This window comes from Lutra lutra, chromosome 13 (genome assembly GCF_902655055.1).
Source record: "Lutra lutra chromosome 13, mLutLut1.2, whole genome shotgun sequence".
Classification (NCBI taxonomy): domain Eukaryota; kingdom Metazoa; phylum Chordata; class Mammalia; order Carnivora; family Mustelidae; genus Lutra; species Lutra lutra.
In genome coordinates this window covers 5482120-5503258 of record NC_062290.1, presented here as the reverse complement: position 1 = coordinate 5503258, position 21139 = coordinate 5482120, and the positions used below count along the sequence as shown (strand labels likewise).

General features: G+C 37.6%; 1 protein-coding gene across 5 annotated transcripts in view; it reads left to right on the top strand.

The window, feature by feature from the left end:
• RIC1 (RIC1 homolog, RAB6A GEF complex partner 1) overlaps positions 1-21139 on the top strand; it is a 160717-nt gene that overhangs the window by 81144 nt on the left and 58434 nt on the right. For 4 of the 5 annotated variants that reach the window (XM_047700367.1, XM_047700368.1, XM_047700365.1 and 1 more), the window contains 3 exons: positions 7800-7907; positions 15485-15627; positions 15919-16055. In XM_047700367.1, coding sequence (XP_047556323.1) covers positions 7800-7907; positions 15485-15627; positions 15919-16055 — 388 coding nt within the window. The remainder of the gene's footprint in view (positions 1-7799; positions 7908-15484; positions 15628-15918; positions 16056-21139) is intronic. The other variant, XM_047700366.1, reaches the window with a different exon arrangement.

Sequence of the window (21139 nt, the reverse complement as noted above, 5' to 3'; positions counted from 1 at the left end):
TAGTATCACCTTATTTAGTCCTCCAAAACCTATTTGACATAAATCAAAGGCATTTTTTTCTTTTAAGACTTCTCTGTCATTTTTGTGACAAATTTCTAAGTACAGTAGTTTGAGTTTTGATTTTTGTCAGTTTCATGGGAAGCTGCTTCCTCCTCAAGGCTGTGGGAAGTTTGATTAGTTGAGCTACCCTATGGAAGCATTTCATTTTTTATTGCCCTTTGGAGGCCACCTGTTGACGTGAAGGCCTTGCATTCATTAGAATGAAAGCTGGGAAACATAATTCACGAAAAATATATTAATTTCTCCTTTATTTTGAAGGATAATTTTTCTGGGTATAGAATTTTTGGTTGAGGTATGTCATCCCATTGCCTCTGGCTTTCTTGGTTTTTGATGAGAAACTGGCTTCTAATCTTACTGAGGATCTCTTGTTGTGTATGACTCACTTTTCTTGCTGCATTCAAGATTCTCTTTGTCTCTCGGGGTGCCTGGGTGGCTCAGTCGGTTAAGCATCTGCCTTTTGCTCAGGTCATGATCCCAGTGTCCTGGTATCGAGCCCCACATTGGACTCTTGCCCACTGGGGAGTCTGCTTCTCTCTGTCCCTCTCTCTGATCTTGCTCTCTCTCTCTCTGTCTCAAATAAATAAATAAAATCTTAAAAAAAAAAAAAAATAGTGCCTCGCACCATACAAGGCACTGTTTCAGGTACTTCTTCTTAAAAAAAAAAAAAAAAAAAAAGATTCTCTGACAGAAGCCACTCTCCAGATGACCATGTAGGGCAGGGCAGGAGAACCAAGTGGAATTTTCAAATTCTACTTGGAGTTTTCTGAACTTATTGGATGGTTAGATTTTTATCTTTGTGGGGTTTGTTTGTTTGTTTTGTTTGTTTTTCAACCATTATTTGTTCAGATATTCTCCCTGCTCCTTTCTTTTGCCTTGTGTTTGGGACTGACATTACATCTTTGTTGGTCTGGATTGTAGTGTCCCACAAGTCTCTTGAAACTGTGCTCATTTATCTTCATTCTTTTTCTTTCTTCTCCTCAGATGACACCGTTAATAAAAATCACACACAAACAGTAATCAAGAACTATTAACTTGTTGAGTTTTACTGGACCATAGTCTTAACTATTAGTTATTTGAGGTAGTATACTATATGATCGACATAGGCCATGTCCCTGTTCCAGAGGATAAAACAGCATTGTGTACCAGTTTTGGTTCTTAAAGCATCTGCCTAGAAGTGGAGCAGGTAATTCCCCCTTGTGTTTAGGTCAAAGTCAATCACGTGACCAGACAATTTCAAGTGGGCAGAAAAGCACAGTTCTCTCCGCCCAGGAGTGAAGAATATATTATTTGTCAGTAGTTTGAATGACGGCCAGATATGGGCACAGCGTGATTGTACCTGTCTGTCTCTGACAAGCCTCTATTACTAAGCAAGAACTGTAATTCTCATGAGATTTTATTGTCTCTTTTCAAAAATGACTTGGATAAAGTCTGAAAAGACATTTCTCCTGCTACTGTCCAATCCTAGGCCTCCCTCATGTACTCTTATTGACAGTCTCCTATTAATCTACAGATGCTCCTCCCTCTCCCCACTCCATCCGCCGTCTATTTCTTTCTGCCGATGAAGTTAGTGTTAGTCTCCTCAACTCTCTAGTAGTTTTCAGTGGCCGAGGATCCGGAGTGGAAGCCGTAGGTTCCTATGTCAGTTCCTTCACTTACTAACTCTGTGACCATGAACAAAATTCTTAATATGTCTAAGCTGTAGTTTCTTTTCTGGAAAAAGGGGGGAAACTCATGCCTGTCTCAAAGGATTATAAACATTCAGTTGAGATAATGCGTGCAGAACATTTTGTAAACCATGCTTAGTAAATGCTCAGTTTATTGCTATATTTCCTGAAAGGGCTTTTTATAACCTGGTTTTATTGTTCCAGTCTCAGCATCCATGATTCCCTTCCAGAAGTCTGATGCTATACTCTCAAATTACTGTTGAACGCTAAGTAATGATATTTTCTGTCAGAAATTTAGATTTTTAATTGATGAATTCTTAACATTTTACTAAATTTTACTATATTTGGAAGACGACATGGAAAATTCCATGTGAAATTTATCTCTAATTTTATAAGGGAGTCATTGTGGAGTCAGGATTTGCTTAAATTTGTTTAAAATTCTTAGAATACTTTAGCTCTATAATAAATGAGAGTATTTATATAAAGGAAAATAGAGGGCTTCCAGTTTGAAGGTCATGATAAGGTTTTTTCATCCTTCTATTTGAAAATAACCAACAGAATAAAAAGTTGAAATACTGTTTCCCTCTTTAATGAAAGTTAGAAGCATCTTTAACCCTTGGGCTAAAAATTGGAGAAGGAAGAATATCAAACCAAAGAGCCTAGGGTTACTTACATGATGCTGATAAAAAGCAAGCTTTATAAATACAGAGAATGAACTAATGGTTATCGAGGAATGGGGGACCTGGGGGTGGGTGGGCTAAATGGGTTGAAGGAAAGTGGGAGATACAGGCTTCCAGTTATGGAGGGAATAAGCCATAGGGATAAAAGGCACGGCATCGGGAATATAGTCATTGGCATTGGGATAGCACTGTATAGTGACAGATGGTAACTACACTTGGCGTGAACACAGCATAATATATACCAAATCACTGTTTTGTACACCTGAAACTAATGTTAACATTGTGTATCACCTGTACTTCAGTTTGAACAATACAAGAATGAAGAAAAAGAAAAGCAACTCATTTGATCTGCAAAACCATGGAGAGACTCAGGAATTAAATGCAGTAGTACTGGAGAACATAAACGTGAGCCAGGGGCCATAAACGGGATTGGTTTAAAAGACTGATTAAAAAATAAGGAGTTTTATGTTTCTGCATCACAGGTGACAGAAAACATATTGTTTAATTAAGCCAGAGGGATTCCATACACAGTAGGGCAAGGAGAGATGCTAAGCTAAAGGTGGGGGTTAGGTGAAAGTTGTCCTACTGAACAGTAAGAAGTCAAGCTTTCTTCCCCTGCTTGGTTCCAGAATTGCCAGCTTCCATGCTTAAATATCCCAGGCAGGATTGAGGAATCCTTCCTGGGGTAATTAAATCGATCCAGAAAATTGACCCAACAGGCTCGGATATTTGAAGACCTCAAGAAAAATACCAGCTGGCCATTACCAGTTGACAAGCCCAGCCTGAACACAGAGCTTATAATTGGCTCTTTTTTGTTAACCTGTTCAACATGAACGAACAGCCAGGGATTGATTGTTCATCATCTTAGGAAAGCTTCCAGTGTAAAAAAGAGACACACAACAGAAAAAAGGAAGCTCAAAGGAAGCAGGCAATGCAGGAACAAAGCCACTTTGAGGAAATGATAATTTGCAACCTCAGACAGGTATTTAATTAAAAGGAGAAACATGGTGCTGTGCAAAGAAAGGGAAGGCAGGTGAGAAAGTTCCTGGAAGGAAAGGACGAAAGAAGAAATTTCACATTCCGTGAAGCTTTTGGAAGAAATAGTTGAGGAACTCCACCAGTAAGAGAGAAAAAAGGGGAGAATTAGGAGTCTCAGAGAGAGAAGTAGAAAATTAGTATGTTAAGTAAACAAACACATAAATTTTCCAGACCCGAACTAAAGACCAGCTTGTAGGTGCTCCATGCAAGCAGTGATAAGTTCACATGCTTATAAAAAAGTATGTTCTGAAATTTTAGAACCCGCTAGAAATCAAAGATCAGTCCTAAAATCTTCCAGATAGGAAAAACATCAAAAATAGTCTGTGAATAAGAATGTCCTCAAATTCCAAGCCACACATTAAAAGTCTAAAAGACATTGGTGGAAAGCCTTTAAAATGCTTAAAGAAATACATTGGGTTGAGCCTTTGTTAAGGAATTTATCAGGCATACACTAGAGAGAGTAGTACAATGGTAAACCCTAAATCCATCTCCCACATTCAGAAGTTACCAATATCTGTCTCTCCCAATGCTTGTATGCTTTTGGTATTTTGAAGCAAATTTCAGATACCGTATCATTTCAGCCCTAAATAGATTTATCAGTAACAAGTAGACATTTTAAAGAAATAAAGCTACAATCTTATTATATCTAACAAAATTAATAATTTATTAATAACATCAAATACTTTGTGTTTTCTTTATTTTAACACAAGGCTGTCGTTTTAGGAATTGGTTTCTTCAGACCAGAATCTCTTGCATTTGGTGGATATGTCTTAAGTTTGTGCTTTTTACGTAATGGTTTTATGTGGATTTATTCATTTTATTAATTCCCTGGATTTGTTGTTTTGATGGGGATGACAAAATTGTGATTTTTTAAAAATTCTACCATTCCTTCTGCATTCCGTAGCTGTCATTATGTAAAAAAGAACTTTCTTTCATTATCTGTTTGATGTTTACCCTGAAATGTAGTCCATTTAGGAAAAACAGAAGAGATGCGGCTTTACCTTTTCTTACAGTAATGAGCTGTGTTTTCAGAACTTCCAGAGGTCACCAGCTAATGAGTGTTTTTAGTATTGCTGTAACTGCAGCAGTTTTTACATTTTTGAGTTCTTATCAATTGCAGTCATTCTTTCAAATCAGATTGTCACATCTTTATCTTGTGGGGGAGCCCATAAAAATGGTGATATTTAAATGACATCCTTGCTGTCAGACCTAAGGCTCATCTTAACATATCTTGTCCCTGTCTCGGAGTAAGTCAGCCCTCCAAAGAGCTTTGGTTTCTTTCCGTGCAAAATGGCATTTTGAAGACCAGGACGTGATGCTAATTGTTATTTGGTTGTATTTACTTTTAGGGCTTTTTAGCATAAAGAGATAGAAAGTAAATTTTACAAAGAGAAAATTTTATTGTGAGTTAATACTGAAACCTTTAATGCAAATTAAAGATTAAGCTATGAGTCAAAGGTTTTAAAAGCTTTGAAATATTTAAAAATTTTTAAAGTTAAAGTTTTAGTTCTCTAGTTTTATATTTGTATATTTTATTGATAACCTTGGTTCCTAAAAATGTAAACATAATTTCTTATTTGCTTTATCCTGTTATATACATAGGAATTCCAAAAATAATATCACTATTATTGTAACAATATTATTACTAAATACAGTTTGATTCTTTGAGGATTTGGATCCTTAGGAGATTTCCCACCAAGAGTGCACACAATACTATTTGAAATCTTATTTATGCTGTTTGCTCAGTACAGAATAAAGTTTGCTTATTTGTGCTGCTAGCTTGATATGCAGTTAAGTTTCTTTTCTGTTTTTAGAGATTGGGGTTTTTTTTTGTTGATTTTAATTTTAATTTGGTTTATTACATGAAATATTTTCATGTCCCAAAGTTTAAAAAAATGTAGCATTCTTTACCCTGTATTCTGTCTTCCATTGGAGATAACCATTTTCATTCTAGTTTTGGCCATCCTTTTCATTTTTAAAAATATGAGCACATGCACTTAAACATTTGTATTTCCTACGCTGTTGTCCAGATATAGTAGATTAAATAGTGTTGTACACTTTAAGTTTTCTCACTCCACAAGAGAGCCTGGAGATCATTCCAAGAAGTTGAAAGTGTTCTTCCACATTTCCCTTTTTTGGGGGGGGGGGCTGCATAATATTTTATTTCTTGTAATGCATATTTTGATTATAATAATCTTCTGATGTAGTAAATTGCTTTGCATGCACATTGTTTTGTGTTGGGATGTGCAGCCTAAAATTTTATACCCAAATACTCAATCAGGTGTCAAAATAAAGACATTTTAGACTTGAAAGTTATAAATTTATACCACATACACCCTTCCAGGAAGCCATAATACATGACCCAAGTAAGAGGAATGCAAAAAATAAAATAAGGGCTCATAAGAGAGAAGCAAAGAAATGACAAAGAGAATATCGAGATGATAGCTGTGCGTTACACTTAGGAGGACAGTGGGCACCAAGGAGAGATGCCTGGGGGGAAAAAGGAAATAATAGGTTATGTGACAGGTTTGACCATGTAGAATGTTACATATTGTTTTTGTCAGAGCTATTAAGGAGTCTGAGAAGACTTCTGTGTAAGTTTAAAGAAAACCAAGCAAATGAAAGCGTGCAGTAAAACTTCAGGAAAATTAACAAACTATGTAAGAAAAGAAATATAATCACTGAATACCTGTATGTATGTATGTATGTATGTATGTATGTATTTATGGGGAGAGAGAATCTCAAGCAGGCTGCACACCTAGCACGGGGTCGGACATGGGGCTTGATCTCCTGACCCTGAGATCCTGACCTGAACTGAAACCAAGAGTCACACTCTTAACTGAGCCATCCAGGTGCCCCTAATCACTCAATACTTCTTGAAGTAAAAATTATTTAACCATCATAGTGAAAAAATTTTTGTATAATTATGTTAGGAGGATGGAGGGGGAAGGAGAATGAGAAGTTAGTAGATAATACCTAAATAATGATGCCAGAACAGTGTGAAGGTACTATGGAAGAACATGAGGGTAAATAGAAGAAGGTAATAGGTAAAAGTACTGTAGCTGGTTGTGTCCTAATAGAAGAATACTTCTGGTTTTTTCCTTTGTCATGAGCTTTCTAGCACTATTTGTTTAAATTATGTATATGCATTACTTTGAGAAATAACTTGAAAACTAGACGTATAAGAAGAATGTCTCAGGAAATTCATTATAGTGTGTGTGTGTGTGTGTGTGATTAGCAGTCCAGATATGAGTTCTGTAAGCTAATAACTCCCAGGGTCCTCCTTGGTGGCTCTCACAGCAAGCACGTTAATTGAACAGGAACCTGTGCGGTTTAACTTTAACCAGTTTAGCCATTCAGGTGTACAGAGGGAATCAAATATTCCAGGGCATGGCTGTAGCAGAAAAGATAAAGTGCCTCAAACTTCTATATGGAAAATAATCTGAAACCAGAAAGTAAGCAGACAAGTATCAAAAAAAAAAAAAAAAAAAAGCTGTCAAACATGTTAGACTGTTGACACTTAATTTTAATAGTATAGGTGACTGGGAGGGAGAAATGTCAGAGTCATTGTTGCCAAGAGTAAGTAATAGGTGATAATAAGGGAAGAGACAGCCGTTGAACCCCAGCACAGATGTTGAGAAAGAATGGTCCCACATCACATGGAGATAGATTCCAAAACTATTGAATAGTCCTTCGGAGGGGTTGGGTGTGGCAGCTCAGCAATGTTGCCATTGATGTAATAACCACTCTTGGTTAGCCATTTGATATGAGGGAGTTACCAGATTTAGCCATTTTGCTATTTATTACCAAGGTTTATGTGAAGTATTTCCTGTTGCATGCCTGAATTGACCTTAATTCTGATATATTCCCAAAGGATAGGGGAATCAAGGATGAGGGGTGGTGTAAGGTAAGAGGAGGTGAGGATTTGGATCACTTAAGACATGCCCTAGGTCGGAAGGTATGGTATATACCTCCCATAGTTGCCCACCTCAGAAAGAGCCATCAGTCACTTAAAAATGTCTCTTGGTGGGGGGGGGGGGGAATGTCTCTTGGTTATCTAAGAATTTGCTTTTATTGTGTGTGTGTGTGTGTGTGTGTTTCCTAAGATTCTTTGCTCTTCTCCCTCTACTCCTACTTCCCCAACACAAATTACCTTGGTTAGACTCATTTGTCTAATTTATATCTCTGCTATAATGGAATTTAAGTCTGTTTTTCATTTGAGAAGCTAAAGGATTAATAATGCCTGATTTGTAAGTTTGTTTATGTTTACTTATCTGATTGGGTATATATGAGTCACAAGGTGGAGAATTCAATATCTTTCTCTTTAATGCAGTATATTTGCTATTTATTTTTTTAGAGGAAGTCCACAAATGAAGGGGACACCCCATTTTAAGGAAGAACAGTGTGCTCCAGCATTAAATTTAGAAATGAGGAAAATACTGGATTTGCAAGCACCCATCATGAGGTATAGTACTTTGTTAAATTTAGCATTTTGTGTTGACAATATATAATAAAGTTGGTTAATCACATGACCAATAGGAAAGTTGATTTCATTTTTTTTTCCCCACTGAGGATAATTTTTTTTAGCTCTAAATTCTTGATTAAACCTTAGATGATACATTATTATAATTCAGTTATTTCATAAAGCCTATAAGTTGAGTATACCAACCATAATTTTATTCAGAAATTTATAGTTTTTGGTAAAATCTGAAATTGTTTGAATGATACAACATAGTGCATATTACTTGAAATGATACTGATAAAAATCACATAAGTTGAGGAAAAGAAAAAGTGCCTTTGTTTCCAAAACCTTCAAAGATTTTGGGAAATATGTGGATACTTGGATCAAAGTTAAGCTCTCTTTTTTTCTTTTAAGATTTTATTTATTTATTTGACAGAGAGAGCACAAGTAGGCAGAGAGGCAGGCAGAGAGAGAGGGGGAAGCAGGCTCCCTGCTGAGCAGAGAGCCCGATGCAGGGTTCGATCCCAGGACTCTGGGATCATGACCTGAGCCAAAGGCAGAGGCTTTAACCCACTGGGCCACCCAGGTGCCCTGAAAGTTAAGCTTTCTGATCTCAGTATGAATAAAGGTTTTGTGATAAGAAGCCCAGAAATACCAAATACAAAAAATTATTTTATATCCATTGGTAGAAAAAATAAATGCGTGTGTAATTTGGCTTTATTTCCTTAATTGCTTTGCATTTGACATTTTAGTTGTCTATAATGTGTGGATCTTATTACAAGTATATTTTTTAACTTAAAGTTTTTTACTACAGTATCTTTTCTCTTTTTAACAATTCTTTTTAACTGAATCCAGAGTTAGCATTGAACCTCCAAGAACCTTTCACTGTTTTTGTTTCCAATCATATATAATCATGAAATTATAATGGTGATATTCCAGCCTTCTGTGCATCAAAATGGCCAGTATTTATCTTTATTGATAACACTTGCTTTTAAAAAAATGATAAATACTAGCCAAAAAAGGTATTCTATTTCAAAATTCATTTTGTTAAGAGTCATTAAAATCTTCTTCCCAAATGTCTGCAGATAACTTCTTATGAAAGGGAACATTGATAAATTAGATTACATAAAAGTTAAAAAAAGAAACTGGGGGGGAGAAAAAAACACCATAAGTGTGTTTCAGAAGTATCAAAAAAACAGCATAAACTGTGAAAACAAGGAAATAACTTCCAGTGAATATATCAAAAGGCCAGTTTTCACAACACATAAAGATTTCCTGTGGTGAGAAAAAGACAATAGAACAAATGGACGCAATATAAACAGTTTTCATTTTCTATATTCCAGTTAATACATTACATAGTACATCTCCATTAGGAGATTAAATAAATGACTTATACATATGAACAGTTAGGTAACATACTGTTGGGGAGATCAGGATGAGGAAAACTTTATCCGTTGGTTGTGGGAGTGTTAATTTATACAGTGTGGATGGAAATTGATTAGGCAAGGTCTGTCAGAGTTGTATGTGCTCATGGTCCTTGTCCAGCATTTCTCTTTCTAGGAATTAATCCTACAAATATCTCAAATTACATGCTTATAGGGTTTTTCATTGTTGACAGTAACTAAAGATCAAAAACTACCTAAATGTCAATCAGTAGGGAGCTGTTTAAATAAATTTTCTTACTTCTACACAATGTGAACAACATGCATCTATAGAAAAAAATGGTGGCACTTTTTTTCTTTTATGGGGATGGAGGGACACAGGGAGAGGTAGAGGTTTTTTTTGTTTTGTTTTTGTTTTTTAATATTTTATTTATTTATTTGACAGAGATCACAAGTAGGCAGAGAGGCAGGCAGAGAGAGAGGAGGAAGCAGGCTCCCTGTGGAGCAGAGAGCCCGATGTGGGGCTCGATCCCAAGACTCTGGGATCATGACCCGAGCCGAAGGCAGACGCTTTAACCCACTGAGCCAGCCAGGCGCCCCGGTAGAGAGAGGGTTTTTTGTTTGTTTTTTTAAAGATTCTATTTATTTATTTGACACAGAGAGATCACAAGTAGGCAGAGAGGCAGGCAGAGACTGATGGGGAAACAGACTCCCCACCAAGCAGAGAGCCTGATGCGGGGCTGGATCCCAGGACCCTGAGATCGTGACCTGAGCTGAAGGCAGAAGCTTAACCCACTGACCTACCTAGGCGCCCCAAGAGAGAGGTTCTTAATTAGTGCAGTGCAGAGCCCCCCATTGGGCTTTATCTAATGACATTGAGATCATGACCTGAGCCAAAATCAATAGTTAGACACTTAACCGACTGAGCCACCGAGGGGCTCTGAGGGCACTCTTCGCTGAAGAAACTTCCCAAATATGTTGTTGCAAAAAAAGCAAAGTGTACTCTATATAATAATGCAAATATTCCTTTTTAAAAGGGAGCTTGGTGTAGTGTTAGAATATGTATTGTTTTGGAAAAATGTGTAAGAAACAGGCATGAGAACTAAGTGGCTAGGCCACAGGTATGGGGAAAAAGACTTTTTACTTCATGGGTCTTATTAAATATTGAATTATATGGATGCCGTATATGAATATATTGAACTGTATCAATGTAATACTCACCTTTTTAAATTCTAATTCACAGTTCTAAGAAAAGCCTTTTTTCACCATTTCTTTTGTTAGAATACAGTACAGTTACTGGTACATATCAAAACTGTGTGCAAGTGCCTGGCTCTTGCCTTATTTAGTCCATCTTTTAATGTATTCTCTTCAAAGAAAAACAATGTTTTGTTATTTGCTTCAGTGTGATCAGGCTTACAGAGGATTGCGTTTGGGTTGTGATCACTTTGGTCAGAAGGTTGCTCTTTACCTCAGATGCAGTTTCAGCACAGAGATTCAGGAGTATAACTTGCAACGTGAGGAATGTGGAATGTCTGTGGACCGCGTTGCGCTAGCGTGGCTTTCTGCCTCCACCCGCGGGCAAACTGTAGAGTTCATGGGGATGGGATAGAAAAAGAGGCTTTAAAAAAAAGAAATCCTGACATCTGGTACAAGTTTAACTTGTCAGGTACTAAGTTTTGTTTGTTTTAGTCAGATGCTACTTTTTTTTTTTTTAAAGATTTTATTTATTTATTTGACAGAAATCACAAGCAAGCAGAGAGGCAGGCAGAGAGAGAGGAGGAAGCAGGCTCCCTGCTGAGCAGAAAGCCCAATGTGGGGCTTGAACCCAGGACCTGGGATCATGACCTGAGCCACCTGGGCGCCCCCAGGTGTTACTTTTTAATATACAAGTTTAGATGACTGGAAATCTCTAAGATTTTTCTTAAAACTTGAGAAAAATAATTGCATTTTAGAGAAGTATTATTATTAGCACCTGTAATACATACTTTTTGGAAATGTGATTAGAGATCAGCTGTGTGATCCTGCATTGAGGTAGAAGACATGCTATTTGGACTTTATGACCAACTATTTTCCTGCCCACAACCAAAAATAGAAGTTATATGGAATTAGAGTTAATGATTAAACTATTGCTTATAGGCATAACTTGCCATATTTTAGTTTTTGCTTGAAGAAAGAATAGGATTAGTGTTAAGCATCCAACATTTGTCATTATTTGAGGATCGAGAATGTTTAGAAGGTGAGAAGTATTAATATAGTTTATAATTAAAACTCTTAATCTGTTTCTCCAATTCTACATAACACATACTAGTGAATACCACAGTTAATTCAGTATTCTCCTCCCTGGCACTTAGAAAAGCCCTGTGTAGTATATAGTATTTAATATTTGTTATGGGCGCCTGGGTGGCTCAGTTGGTTAAACAACTGCCTTCAGCTCAGGTCACAATCCTGGAGTCCCAGGATCGAGTCCTGCATCAGGCTCCCAGATCCACGGGGAGTCTGCTTCTCCCTCTGACCTCCTTGACTCTCATGTTCTATCTCTCTCTCAAATAAATAAATAAAAATCTTTAAAAAAAAAATCACTTGGGGCGCCTGGGTGGCTCAGTGGGTTAAGCCTCTGCCTTCAGCTCAGGTCCTGATCCCAGGGTCCTGGGATCCAGCTCCACATTGGGCTCTCTGCTCAGCAGGGAGCTGGCTTCCCCCTCTCTCTCTGCCTGCCTCTCTGCCTACTTGTGATCTCTGTCTGTCAAATAAATAAATAAATAATCTTAATAAAAAAAAAAAATCACCACTTCTCTGGTGTTAGCCTTTAATATTTGTTAGGCCATTAAATACATTTACGTATTTCAGAATTGATAATTATGAATTAGATATTTCCCATTAATAATATTTGATTAATCAGAAATGCTAATCTGCTTTCAGGATCCTACTGTTAGCTTCTAAGATCCTAAATTAAGGGAAAAAAGGCACCTCTGGCATATTGGTTATCTCTTAAAAAGCCCATGAAGTCAGTGATTGGAGAGGCTCTCTGAAGGCATAACTTAGAATACATTTATATATATTTTGTGTATATTTATACTTAGGGGTGATTTTCAAAATACTTAAAAACCAGTAGAGCGTGAGAAGAAATGTGATACTAATGATCAATACAGAATCCTGATATATCCCCTTATGCTGAGAATTAATCCTTTAGTTGTTAGGTCTTTGTGACACTGGCAGTCATTGGGCACATACTCGTGTGGCATGGACTGAGGCCTTTTTGCTAACTTTATGGAAATACTCAGTATTTTAACAATTCATACCAGCCTTTGTTTTAGTGAGTTTGTTTACTTTCAGTTGAATGAGGAGGATCTTCTCTTTTCCCCTGGATTCTTCATGATGTTTATTATAGTTAGTTTAAAGTTATGATCTTTTAATTCCAACGTCGGGATTGATGGAGGCTGTTTATATGGGTAGATTTTTCTTTTGACTCTGGGTCACGTTTTGCTGTTTCTTCACACAGCTGGTAATTTCTTTATCCTAGCACTGTGGATGACAATGTGGAGTTTCTGAATTCTGTTAACTTTGTCAGAAGAGTACTGAGTTTTGCCTGGTAGGCAGTTAAATTACTGCAGGGTGACCCCAGTCTTGTTCTTGTCATATGCAGTGATTCTGCTATGGAAGTAGGAGTGGAGAGGAGGAGGATATAGTTGAAGAAAACCTCGGGTGACTCTTGTAAACTGAAGATCACTGGTAAAACAGTGACTGTCCCGCTCAACTGCTTCTCTTGACATGTAGCAGATCTAAAACATAAATTTTTTATATTATATTCACCACATGCTACATATAAATTTTACACTAAAATATAATCTGAAGGGGAAAAATAAATACTTCAGAGGTGAAACTTCCATAAACTCCATTGATTACAAAATACTCTGAAGTTGAAGAAATGGAGCTGGGTAAGGGACATCTTATTCTATACTTTTTAATATTTTTATAGTAGAGAAGAAAACAATCAGTTCTTCAGTGTCTGAACTCCTTGGAGAATGAGTCCTTGAAGTCCACTTGTAAAGGATTGAAGATTTACTGTAAGAATTAAAATATTGCAAACTTCCCCTTCCCCTGACAGTATGGATTACAATATTTCTGAAATATACTCTCAATACTTAATAGTATATAATAGCATATATTATAGGCACATCACATTTTTCATTTTTTCATTCGAGCATTTGATACTTTAATATTTTAAAGATTTTATTTTTTTTATTTTTTTTTTAAGATTTTACTTATTTATTTGACAGAGAGAAATCACAAGTAAGCAGAGAGGCAGGCAGAGAGAGAGGAGGAAGCAGGCTCCCTGCTGAGCAGAAAGCCCGATGCGGGGCTCGAACCCAAGACCTGGGATCATGACCTGAGCCGAAGGCAGCGGCTTAACCCACTGAGCCACCCAGGCGCCCCAAAGATTTTATTTTTTTGAGAGAGAGGCGGTTGAGAGAGCACAAGCAGAGGGAGCAGCAGAAAGAGGGGGAGAAGCAGGCTCCCCGCTAAACTGGGAGCCTAAGGCCGGCCTCCTTGGATCATGACTTGAGAGGAAAGCAGATGCTTAACCAGCTGAGCCACCTCGGCACCCCAAGCATTTGATGTTCTTGACTACTCTTCAGTCCATCTTACTCCCTTGGCTTCCTTGATAGAGCAGTTTCCACTGGTTCCCCTTTTCTTTATCTGTGCCGGTACCTTTGCACTGTCATCCGTGGATTCCCCTTTCCTCTTTCCCTTTCTCCTTTCTGCTGCCTCCCACAAGCATTTAGTACCAAATACAACTGGCACTGCCTTAAGGGTTGGTCACATAAGAGTAAGCAAAGTGAGCATTTATTTGCCATTAGGTAAGTATGTGTTAAATCTCTGTAAACAAGTTAAGTGCTGGGATCATACTCTATAATTACCTCTCTTCAACTGAGCAGACTTCTGAAAGGAGAAACTTTTTTTTCACCTCAAAATTTCAAAAATAATTTACTAATTTTAATGCAGAGCATAGCACCTGTCATAGAGCGTGGGCTTTATAGATGCTTGTTGTGCGAATGAACGTGAGGCTCAGTGATGCTCTAGAAATACTGGGATCTAGGGACGCCTGGGTGGCTCAGTTGGTTGGACGACTGCCTTCGGCTCAGGTCATGGTCCCGGAGTCCTGGGATCGAGCCCCGCATCGGGCTCCCAGCTCCATGGGGAGTCTGCTTCTCCCTCTGACCTTCTCCTCACTCATGCTCTTTCTCACTGTCTCTCTCTCAAATAAATAAATAAAATCTTTAAAAAAAAAAAAAAGAAATACTGGGATCTAGAACTGTGGGTGCCAATAAAGTAGCCTCTAGTCAAATGAAGTTCCTTGAATCTGAAGTAGTTAAAAGTAAACAAAGTTAACCTATTGCGTGGAGCACTAGGTGTGGTGCATAAACAATGAATCTTGGAACACTGAAAAAATATAACAGTTACATTCTTTAGTTACAGTAGCCATATTTCAGGTGTACAGCCCACACATGGGGCTGTTAGCTACCACGTTCAATAGCACAGATACAGAGCATTTCCATCACTGCAGACGGTTCTGTTGGCCAGGGCTAGAGGATTGCTACCTCTGGTTTTAGCTCCATATTGTCAGCCTGTCATAAGTTGTTTTTTTTTTTTTAAGATTTTATTTATTTTATTTGACAGATAGAAATCACAAGTAGGCAGAGAGGCAGGCAGAAAGAGAGAGGAGGAAGCAGGCTCCCTGCCGAGCAGAGAGCCCGATGCGGGGCTCGATCCCAGGACCCTGGAATCATGACCTGAGCTGAAGGCTTTAACCCACTGAGCCACCCAGGTGCCCCATAAGTTGTTCTTTGTATGATTTTCTAGCCTTTTTCCTTTCTTGTCAGCTTTTCATTTATCCTTCCATCTTTGAATATGCTATTTCAGTATTTCTAGTTTTTTAGAAAACTGGTTGATCAAGTTTGTGACAATGAATGCCCACAGTCTTTTATTTTTTCCAGAATTTCTGATTCTAGATCAAATTACATATAGGTGAACCTACTAGACAGCTAAATTACAGATGAATAACAGTTTTATAAGTTTTGTAAGTTGGTTCATGATCCTCTGTGAATAGGCTCCAGAGCAATTATATTCATAACTCACTGCTTTTCCAGTATGCTTGCTTAACAGGTACTTGGTTCTAAATTGCTTATTTCCCTACAGTTTACAGTCTGTGCTGGAAGATCTCCTCGTTGCTACTTCTGATGGACTCCTTCATCTTATTCACTGGGAAGGAATGACAAATGGAAGGAAGGCTATTAATCTTTGCACAGTACCTTTTTCAGTAGATCTGCAGTCATCTAGAGGTAGTTATGCCTTCTGCATGGGGTAGAACCTGATGTTTAATGTTTGATATAATCTGCTTAGATATTTGCTATAGGTGAATATTGATTTTTCTACTTTGAAATTAATTATACAGGAGGAGTGTGCGTGTGTGTGTGTGTGTGTGTGTGTAGGAAGGAATGATTTAATAGTTTGGTGTTCTTAGATCATTATTTTTGCCCTTTTAACTGTCCTTACAGGGTTTGCAAACACAAATGTGAGAGCGTTATTTACTGTATTTATATTCATGTTTCATATACTTGTGTTTTCATCAGCAGGTTCATTCCTGGGTTTTGCAGATGTGCACATCAGAGACATGGAATACTGTGCCACACTTGATGGGTTTGCTGTTGTGTTTAACGATGGTAAAATTGGATTTATTACACCAGTGTCAAGTAGATTTACTGCAGAGGTAAGACTTTTACTATGGAATGTTTATTTTCTTTATTTTACATTTATTAATTTTAGTTTTGTTTTTAAGTCCCTCCCCTACTTTCCTTATTTAAGATTTTAGGGTTATTGTTAACTAATTTTTTAAATCAAAGTAATATATATAATACTTAAAATGATACAAGGAGACCATTTTATTAGATATGTTGAAGAAAAATGATAATTCCCTTCCCTGTTTCCTGCTCCCTTCACCCTCAGTTTCCATTCTCAGAGACAACCATTATATTTTTCTTTACTGGTTATTTTATTTATCTTTACCACTCTGAGTGTTTTCTTTAATTTTTAGTTTTTAGGAGGTTTATTGACTTCATGCTGTGGGAAAAGACCATTTGCTTCCGTGTTGCTAGCACATTCATATAGTCTTCCTATCTTCCTAGTACAGTTACTGTAATTTTGATCAATTACTATTCATTATTTATATTACTGCTTTATAAATCCTGAGCCATGTGATATGTTTTGATTATTTTTTCTTTCCTGCACATTTCCCTTCCCACTGGGAATTAATAGTTGTTTGTTCTTTGTTTATTTTTTATGTACTTACCACTAACTCAACCCCAAATTGTCTGTGGTTTGTGTAGATATCTTCTCAATTCTTTCAGATACATTAGGCGTTCTCTTTGTTTCATCTTCTTGAAGAAATTTCTTTTGGAAGCTTCTGGATTGCACCAGACTGGACTGCTTGCTCACTGTACCTTTGACATAGTTGTACTTTTAGGTTTTCATCATCACTTGAGGATTTGCTTCCTTCCTTTAGTTGTATTTGATCTTTTCATAGTTAATGATTAATATATGATAAGTTAATATATTAATTTGGTTGCTGTGACAGAGACCCAAAGTAAAAATTTGGATTCACTGAAAGCTGTGTGGATTTTGATGGGTTTGGTTGACCCTGTTCTTCACCAGAGGGTGAGCTAACTGGATTGTTTCTTTCCTCCCCTATGTCCAGTGCTCACTGGAAGAGAATCCTGTAGGTTTTTGTTTTTGTTTTTATTTTTTATAAACATATATTTTTATCCGCAGGGGTACAGGTCTGTGAATTGCCAGGTTTACACACTTCACAGCACTCACCATAGCACATACCCTCCCCAATATCCATAACCCCACCCCCGCTCTCCCAACCCCCCCCAACAACCCTCAGTTTGTTTTGTGAGATTAAGAGTCACTTATGCTTTGTCTCCCTCCCAATCCCATCTTGTTTCATTTACTCTTCTCCTACCCCCTCAACCCCCCATGTTGCATCTCCTCTCCCTCATATCAGGGAGATCATATGATAGTTGTCTTTCTCCGATTGACTTATTTCGCTAAGCATGATACCCTCTAGTTCCATCCACGTCGTCGCAAATGGCAAGATTTCATTTCTTCTGATGGCTGCATACTATTCCATTGTGTATATATACCACATCTTCTTTATCCATTCGTCTGTTGATGGACATCTAGGTTCTTTCCATAGTTTGGCTATTGTAGACATTGCTGCTATAAACATTCGGGTGCACGTACCCCTTCGGATCACTACGTTTGTATCTTTAGGGTAAATACCCAGCAGTGCAATTGCTGGGTCATAGGGTAGTTCTATTTTCAACATTTTGAGGAACCTCCATGCCGTTTTCCAGAGTGGTTGCACCAGCTTGCATTCCCACCAACAGTGTAGGAGGGTTCCCCTTTCTCCGCATCCTCGCCAGCATCTGTCATTTCCTGACTTGTTCATTTTAGCCATTCTGACTGGTGTGAGGTGATATCTCATGGTGGTTTTGATTTGTATTTCCCTGATGCCGAGTGATATGGAGCACTTTTTCATGTGTCTGTTGGCCATCTGGATGTCTTCTTTGCAGAAATGTCTGTTCATGTCCTCTGCCCATTTCTTGATTGGATTATTTGTTCTTTGGGTGTTGAGTTTGCTAAGTTCTTTATAGATTTTGGACACTAGCCCTTTATCTGATATGTCATTTGCAAATATCTTCTCCCATTCTGTCAGTTGTCTTTTGGTTTTGTTCACTGTTTCCTTTGCTGTGCAAAAGCTTTTGATCTTGATAAAATCCCAATAGTTCATTTTTGCCCTTTGCTTCCCTTGCCTTTGGTGATGTTCCTAGGAAGATGTTGCTGCGGCTGAGGTCGAAGAGGTTGCTGCCTGTGTTCTCCTCGAGGATTTTGATGGATTCCTTTCTCACATTGAGATCCTTCATCCATTTTGAGTCTATTTTCGTGTGTGGTGTAAGGAAATGATCCAATTCATTTTTCTGCATGTGGCTGTCCAATTTTCCCAACACCATTTATTGAAGAGGCTGTCTTTGTTCCATTGGACATTCTTTCCTGCTTTGTTGAAGATGAGTTGACCATAGAGTTGAGGGTCCATTTCTGGGCTCTCTATTCTGTTCCATTGATCTATGTGTCTGTTTTTGTGCCAGTACCATGCTGTCTTGATGATGACAGCTTTGTAATAGAGCTTGAAGTCCGGAATTGTGATGCCACCAACTTTGGCTTTCTTTTTCAATATTCCTTTGGCTATTCGAGGTCTTTTCTGGTTCCATATAAATTTTAGGATTATTTGTTCCATTTCTTTGAAAAAAATGGATGGTACTTTGATAGGAATTGCATTAAATGTGTAGATTGGCTTTAGGTAGCATAGACATTTTCACAATATTTATTCTTCCAATCCAGGAGCATGGAACATTTTTCCATTTCTTTGTGTCTTCCTCAATTTCTTTCATGAGTACTTTATAGTTTTCTGAGTATAGATTCTTAGTCTCTTTGGTTAGGTTTATTCCTAGGTATCTTAGAGTTTTGGGTGCAATTGTAAATAGGATGGACTCCTTAATTTCTCTTTCTTCTGTCTTGTTGGTGGTGTAGAGAAATACGACTGGTTTCTGTGCATGGATTTTATATCCTGACACTTGACTGAATTCCTGTACAAGTTCTAGCAGTTTTGGAGTGGAGTCTTTTGGGTTTTCCACATATAGTATCATATCATCTGCAAAGAGTGATAGTTTGACTTCTTCTTTGTGGATTTGGATGCCTTTAATTTCCTTTTGTTGTCTGATTGCTGAGGCTAGGACTTCCAGTTCTATGTTGAAAAGCAGTGGTGATAACGGACATCCCTGCCGTGTTCCTGACCTTAGCGGAAAAGCTTTCAGTTTTTCTCCATTGAGAATGATATTTGCAGTGGGTTTTTTATAGATGGCTTTAATAATATTGAGGTATGTGCCCCCTATCCCTACACTTAGACTGTACTTTGTCAAATGCTTTTTCAGAATCTATTGAGAGTATCATATGGTTCTTGTTCTTTCTTTTATTAATGTGTTGTATCACATCAATTGATTTGCGGATGTTGAACCAACCTTGCAGCCCTGGAATAAATCCCACTTGGTCATGGTGAATAATCCTTTTAATGTACTGTTGAATCCTATTGGCTAGTATTTTGGTGAGAATTTTTGCATCTGTATTCATCAAGGATATTGGTCTGTAGTTCTCTTTTTTGATGGATCTTTGTCTGGTTTTGGGATCATGGTGATGCTGGCCTCATAAAATGAGTTTGGAAGTTTTCCTTCCATTTCTATTTTTTGGAACAGTTTCAGGAGAATAGGAATTAGTTCTTCTTTAAATGTTTGGTAGAATTCCCCCGGGATGCCGTCTGGCCCTGGGCTTTTGTTTTTTTGGAGATTTTTGATGACTGTTTCAATCTCCTTACTGGTTATGGGTCTGTTCAGGTTTTCTATTTCTTCTTGGTTCAGTTGTGGTAGTTTATATGTCTCTAGGAATGCATCCATTTCTTCAGATTGTAAAATTTGTTGGCATAGAGTTGCTCATAGTATGTTCTTAAAGTTGTCTGTATTTCTTTGGTGTTCGTTGTGATCTCTCCTCTTTCATTCATGATTTTATTTATTTGGGTCCTTTCTCTTTTCTTTTTGATAAGTCTGGCCAGGGGTTTATCAATCTTATTAATTCTTTCAAAGAACCAGCTCCTAGTTTCGTTGATTTGTTCTATTGTTTTTTTGGTTTCTAGTTCATTGATTTCTGCTCTAATCTTTATGATTTCTCTTCTCCTGCTGGGTTTAGGGTTTCTTTCTTGTTCTTTCTCCAGCTCCTTTAGGTGTAGGGTTAGGTTGTGTACCTGAGACCTTTCTTGTTTCTTGAGAAAGGCTTGTACCACTATATATTTTCCTCTCAGGACTACCATTGTTGTGTCCCACAGATTTTGAACCGTTGTGTTTTCATTATCATTTGTTTCCATGAATTTTTTCAATTCTTCTTTAATTTCCTGGTTGACCCATTCATTCTTTAGAAGGATGCTGTTTAGTCTCCATGTATTTGGGTTCTTTCCAAATTTCCTCTTGTAATTGAGTTCTAGCTTCAGAGCATTGTGGTCTGAAAATATGCAGGGAATGATCCCAATCTTTTGATACCAGTTGAGACCTGATTTAGGACCGAGGATGTGATCTATTCTGGAGAATGTTCCATGTGCACTAGAGAAGAATGTGTGTTCTGTTGCTTTGGGATGAAATGTTCTGAATATATCTGTGTTGTCCATCTGGTCCAGTGTTTCATTTAAGGCCTTTATTTCCTCGTTGATCTTTTGCTTGGATGATCTGTCCATTTCAGTGAGGGGAGTGTTAAAGTCCCCTACTATTATTGTATTATTGTTGATGTGTTTCTATGATTTTGTTATTAATTGGTTTATATAGTTGGCTGCTCCCACGTTAGGGGCATAGATATTTAAAATTGTTAGATCTTCTTATTGGACAGATCCTTTGAGTATGATATAGTGTCCTTCCTCATCTCTTTGGCTTAAAATCTAATTGATCTGATATAAGGATTGCCACTCCTGCTTTCTTCTGATGTCCATTAGCGTGGTAAATTCTTTTCCACCCCTCACTTTAAATCTGGAGGTGTCTTCGGGTTTAAAATGAGTTTCTTTTAGGCAACATATAGATGGGTTTTGTTTTTTTATCCATTCTGATACCCTGTGTCTTTTGATTGGGGCATTTAGCCCATTAACATTCAGGGTAACTATTGAGAGATATGAATTTAGTGCCATTGTATTGCCTGTAAGGT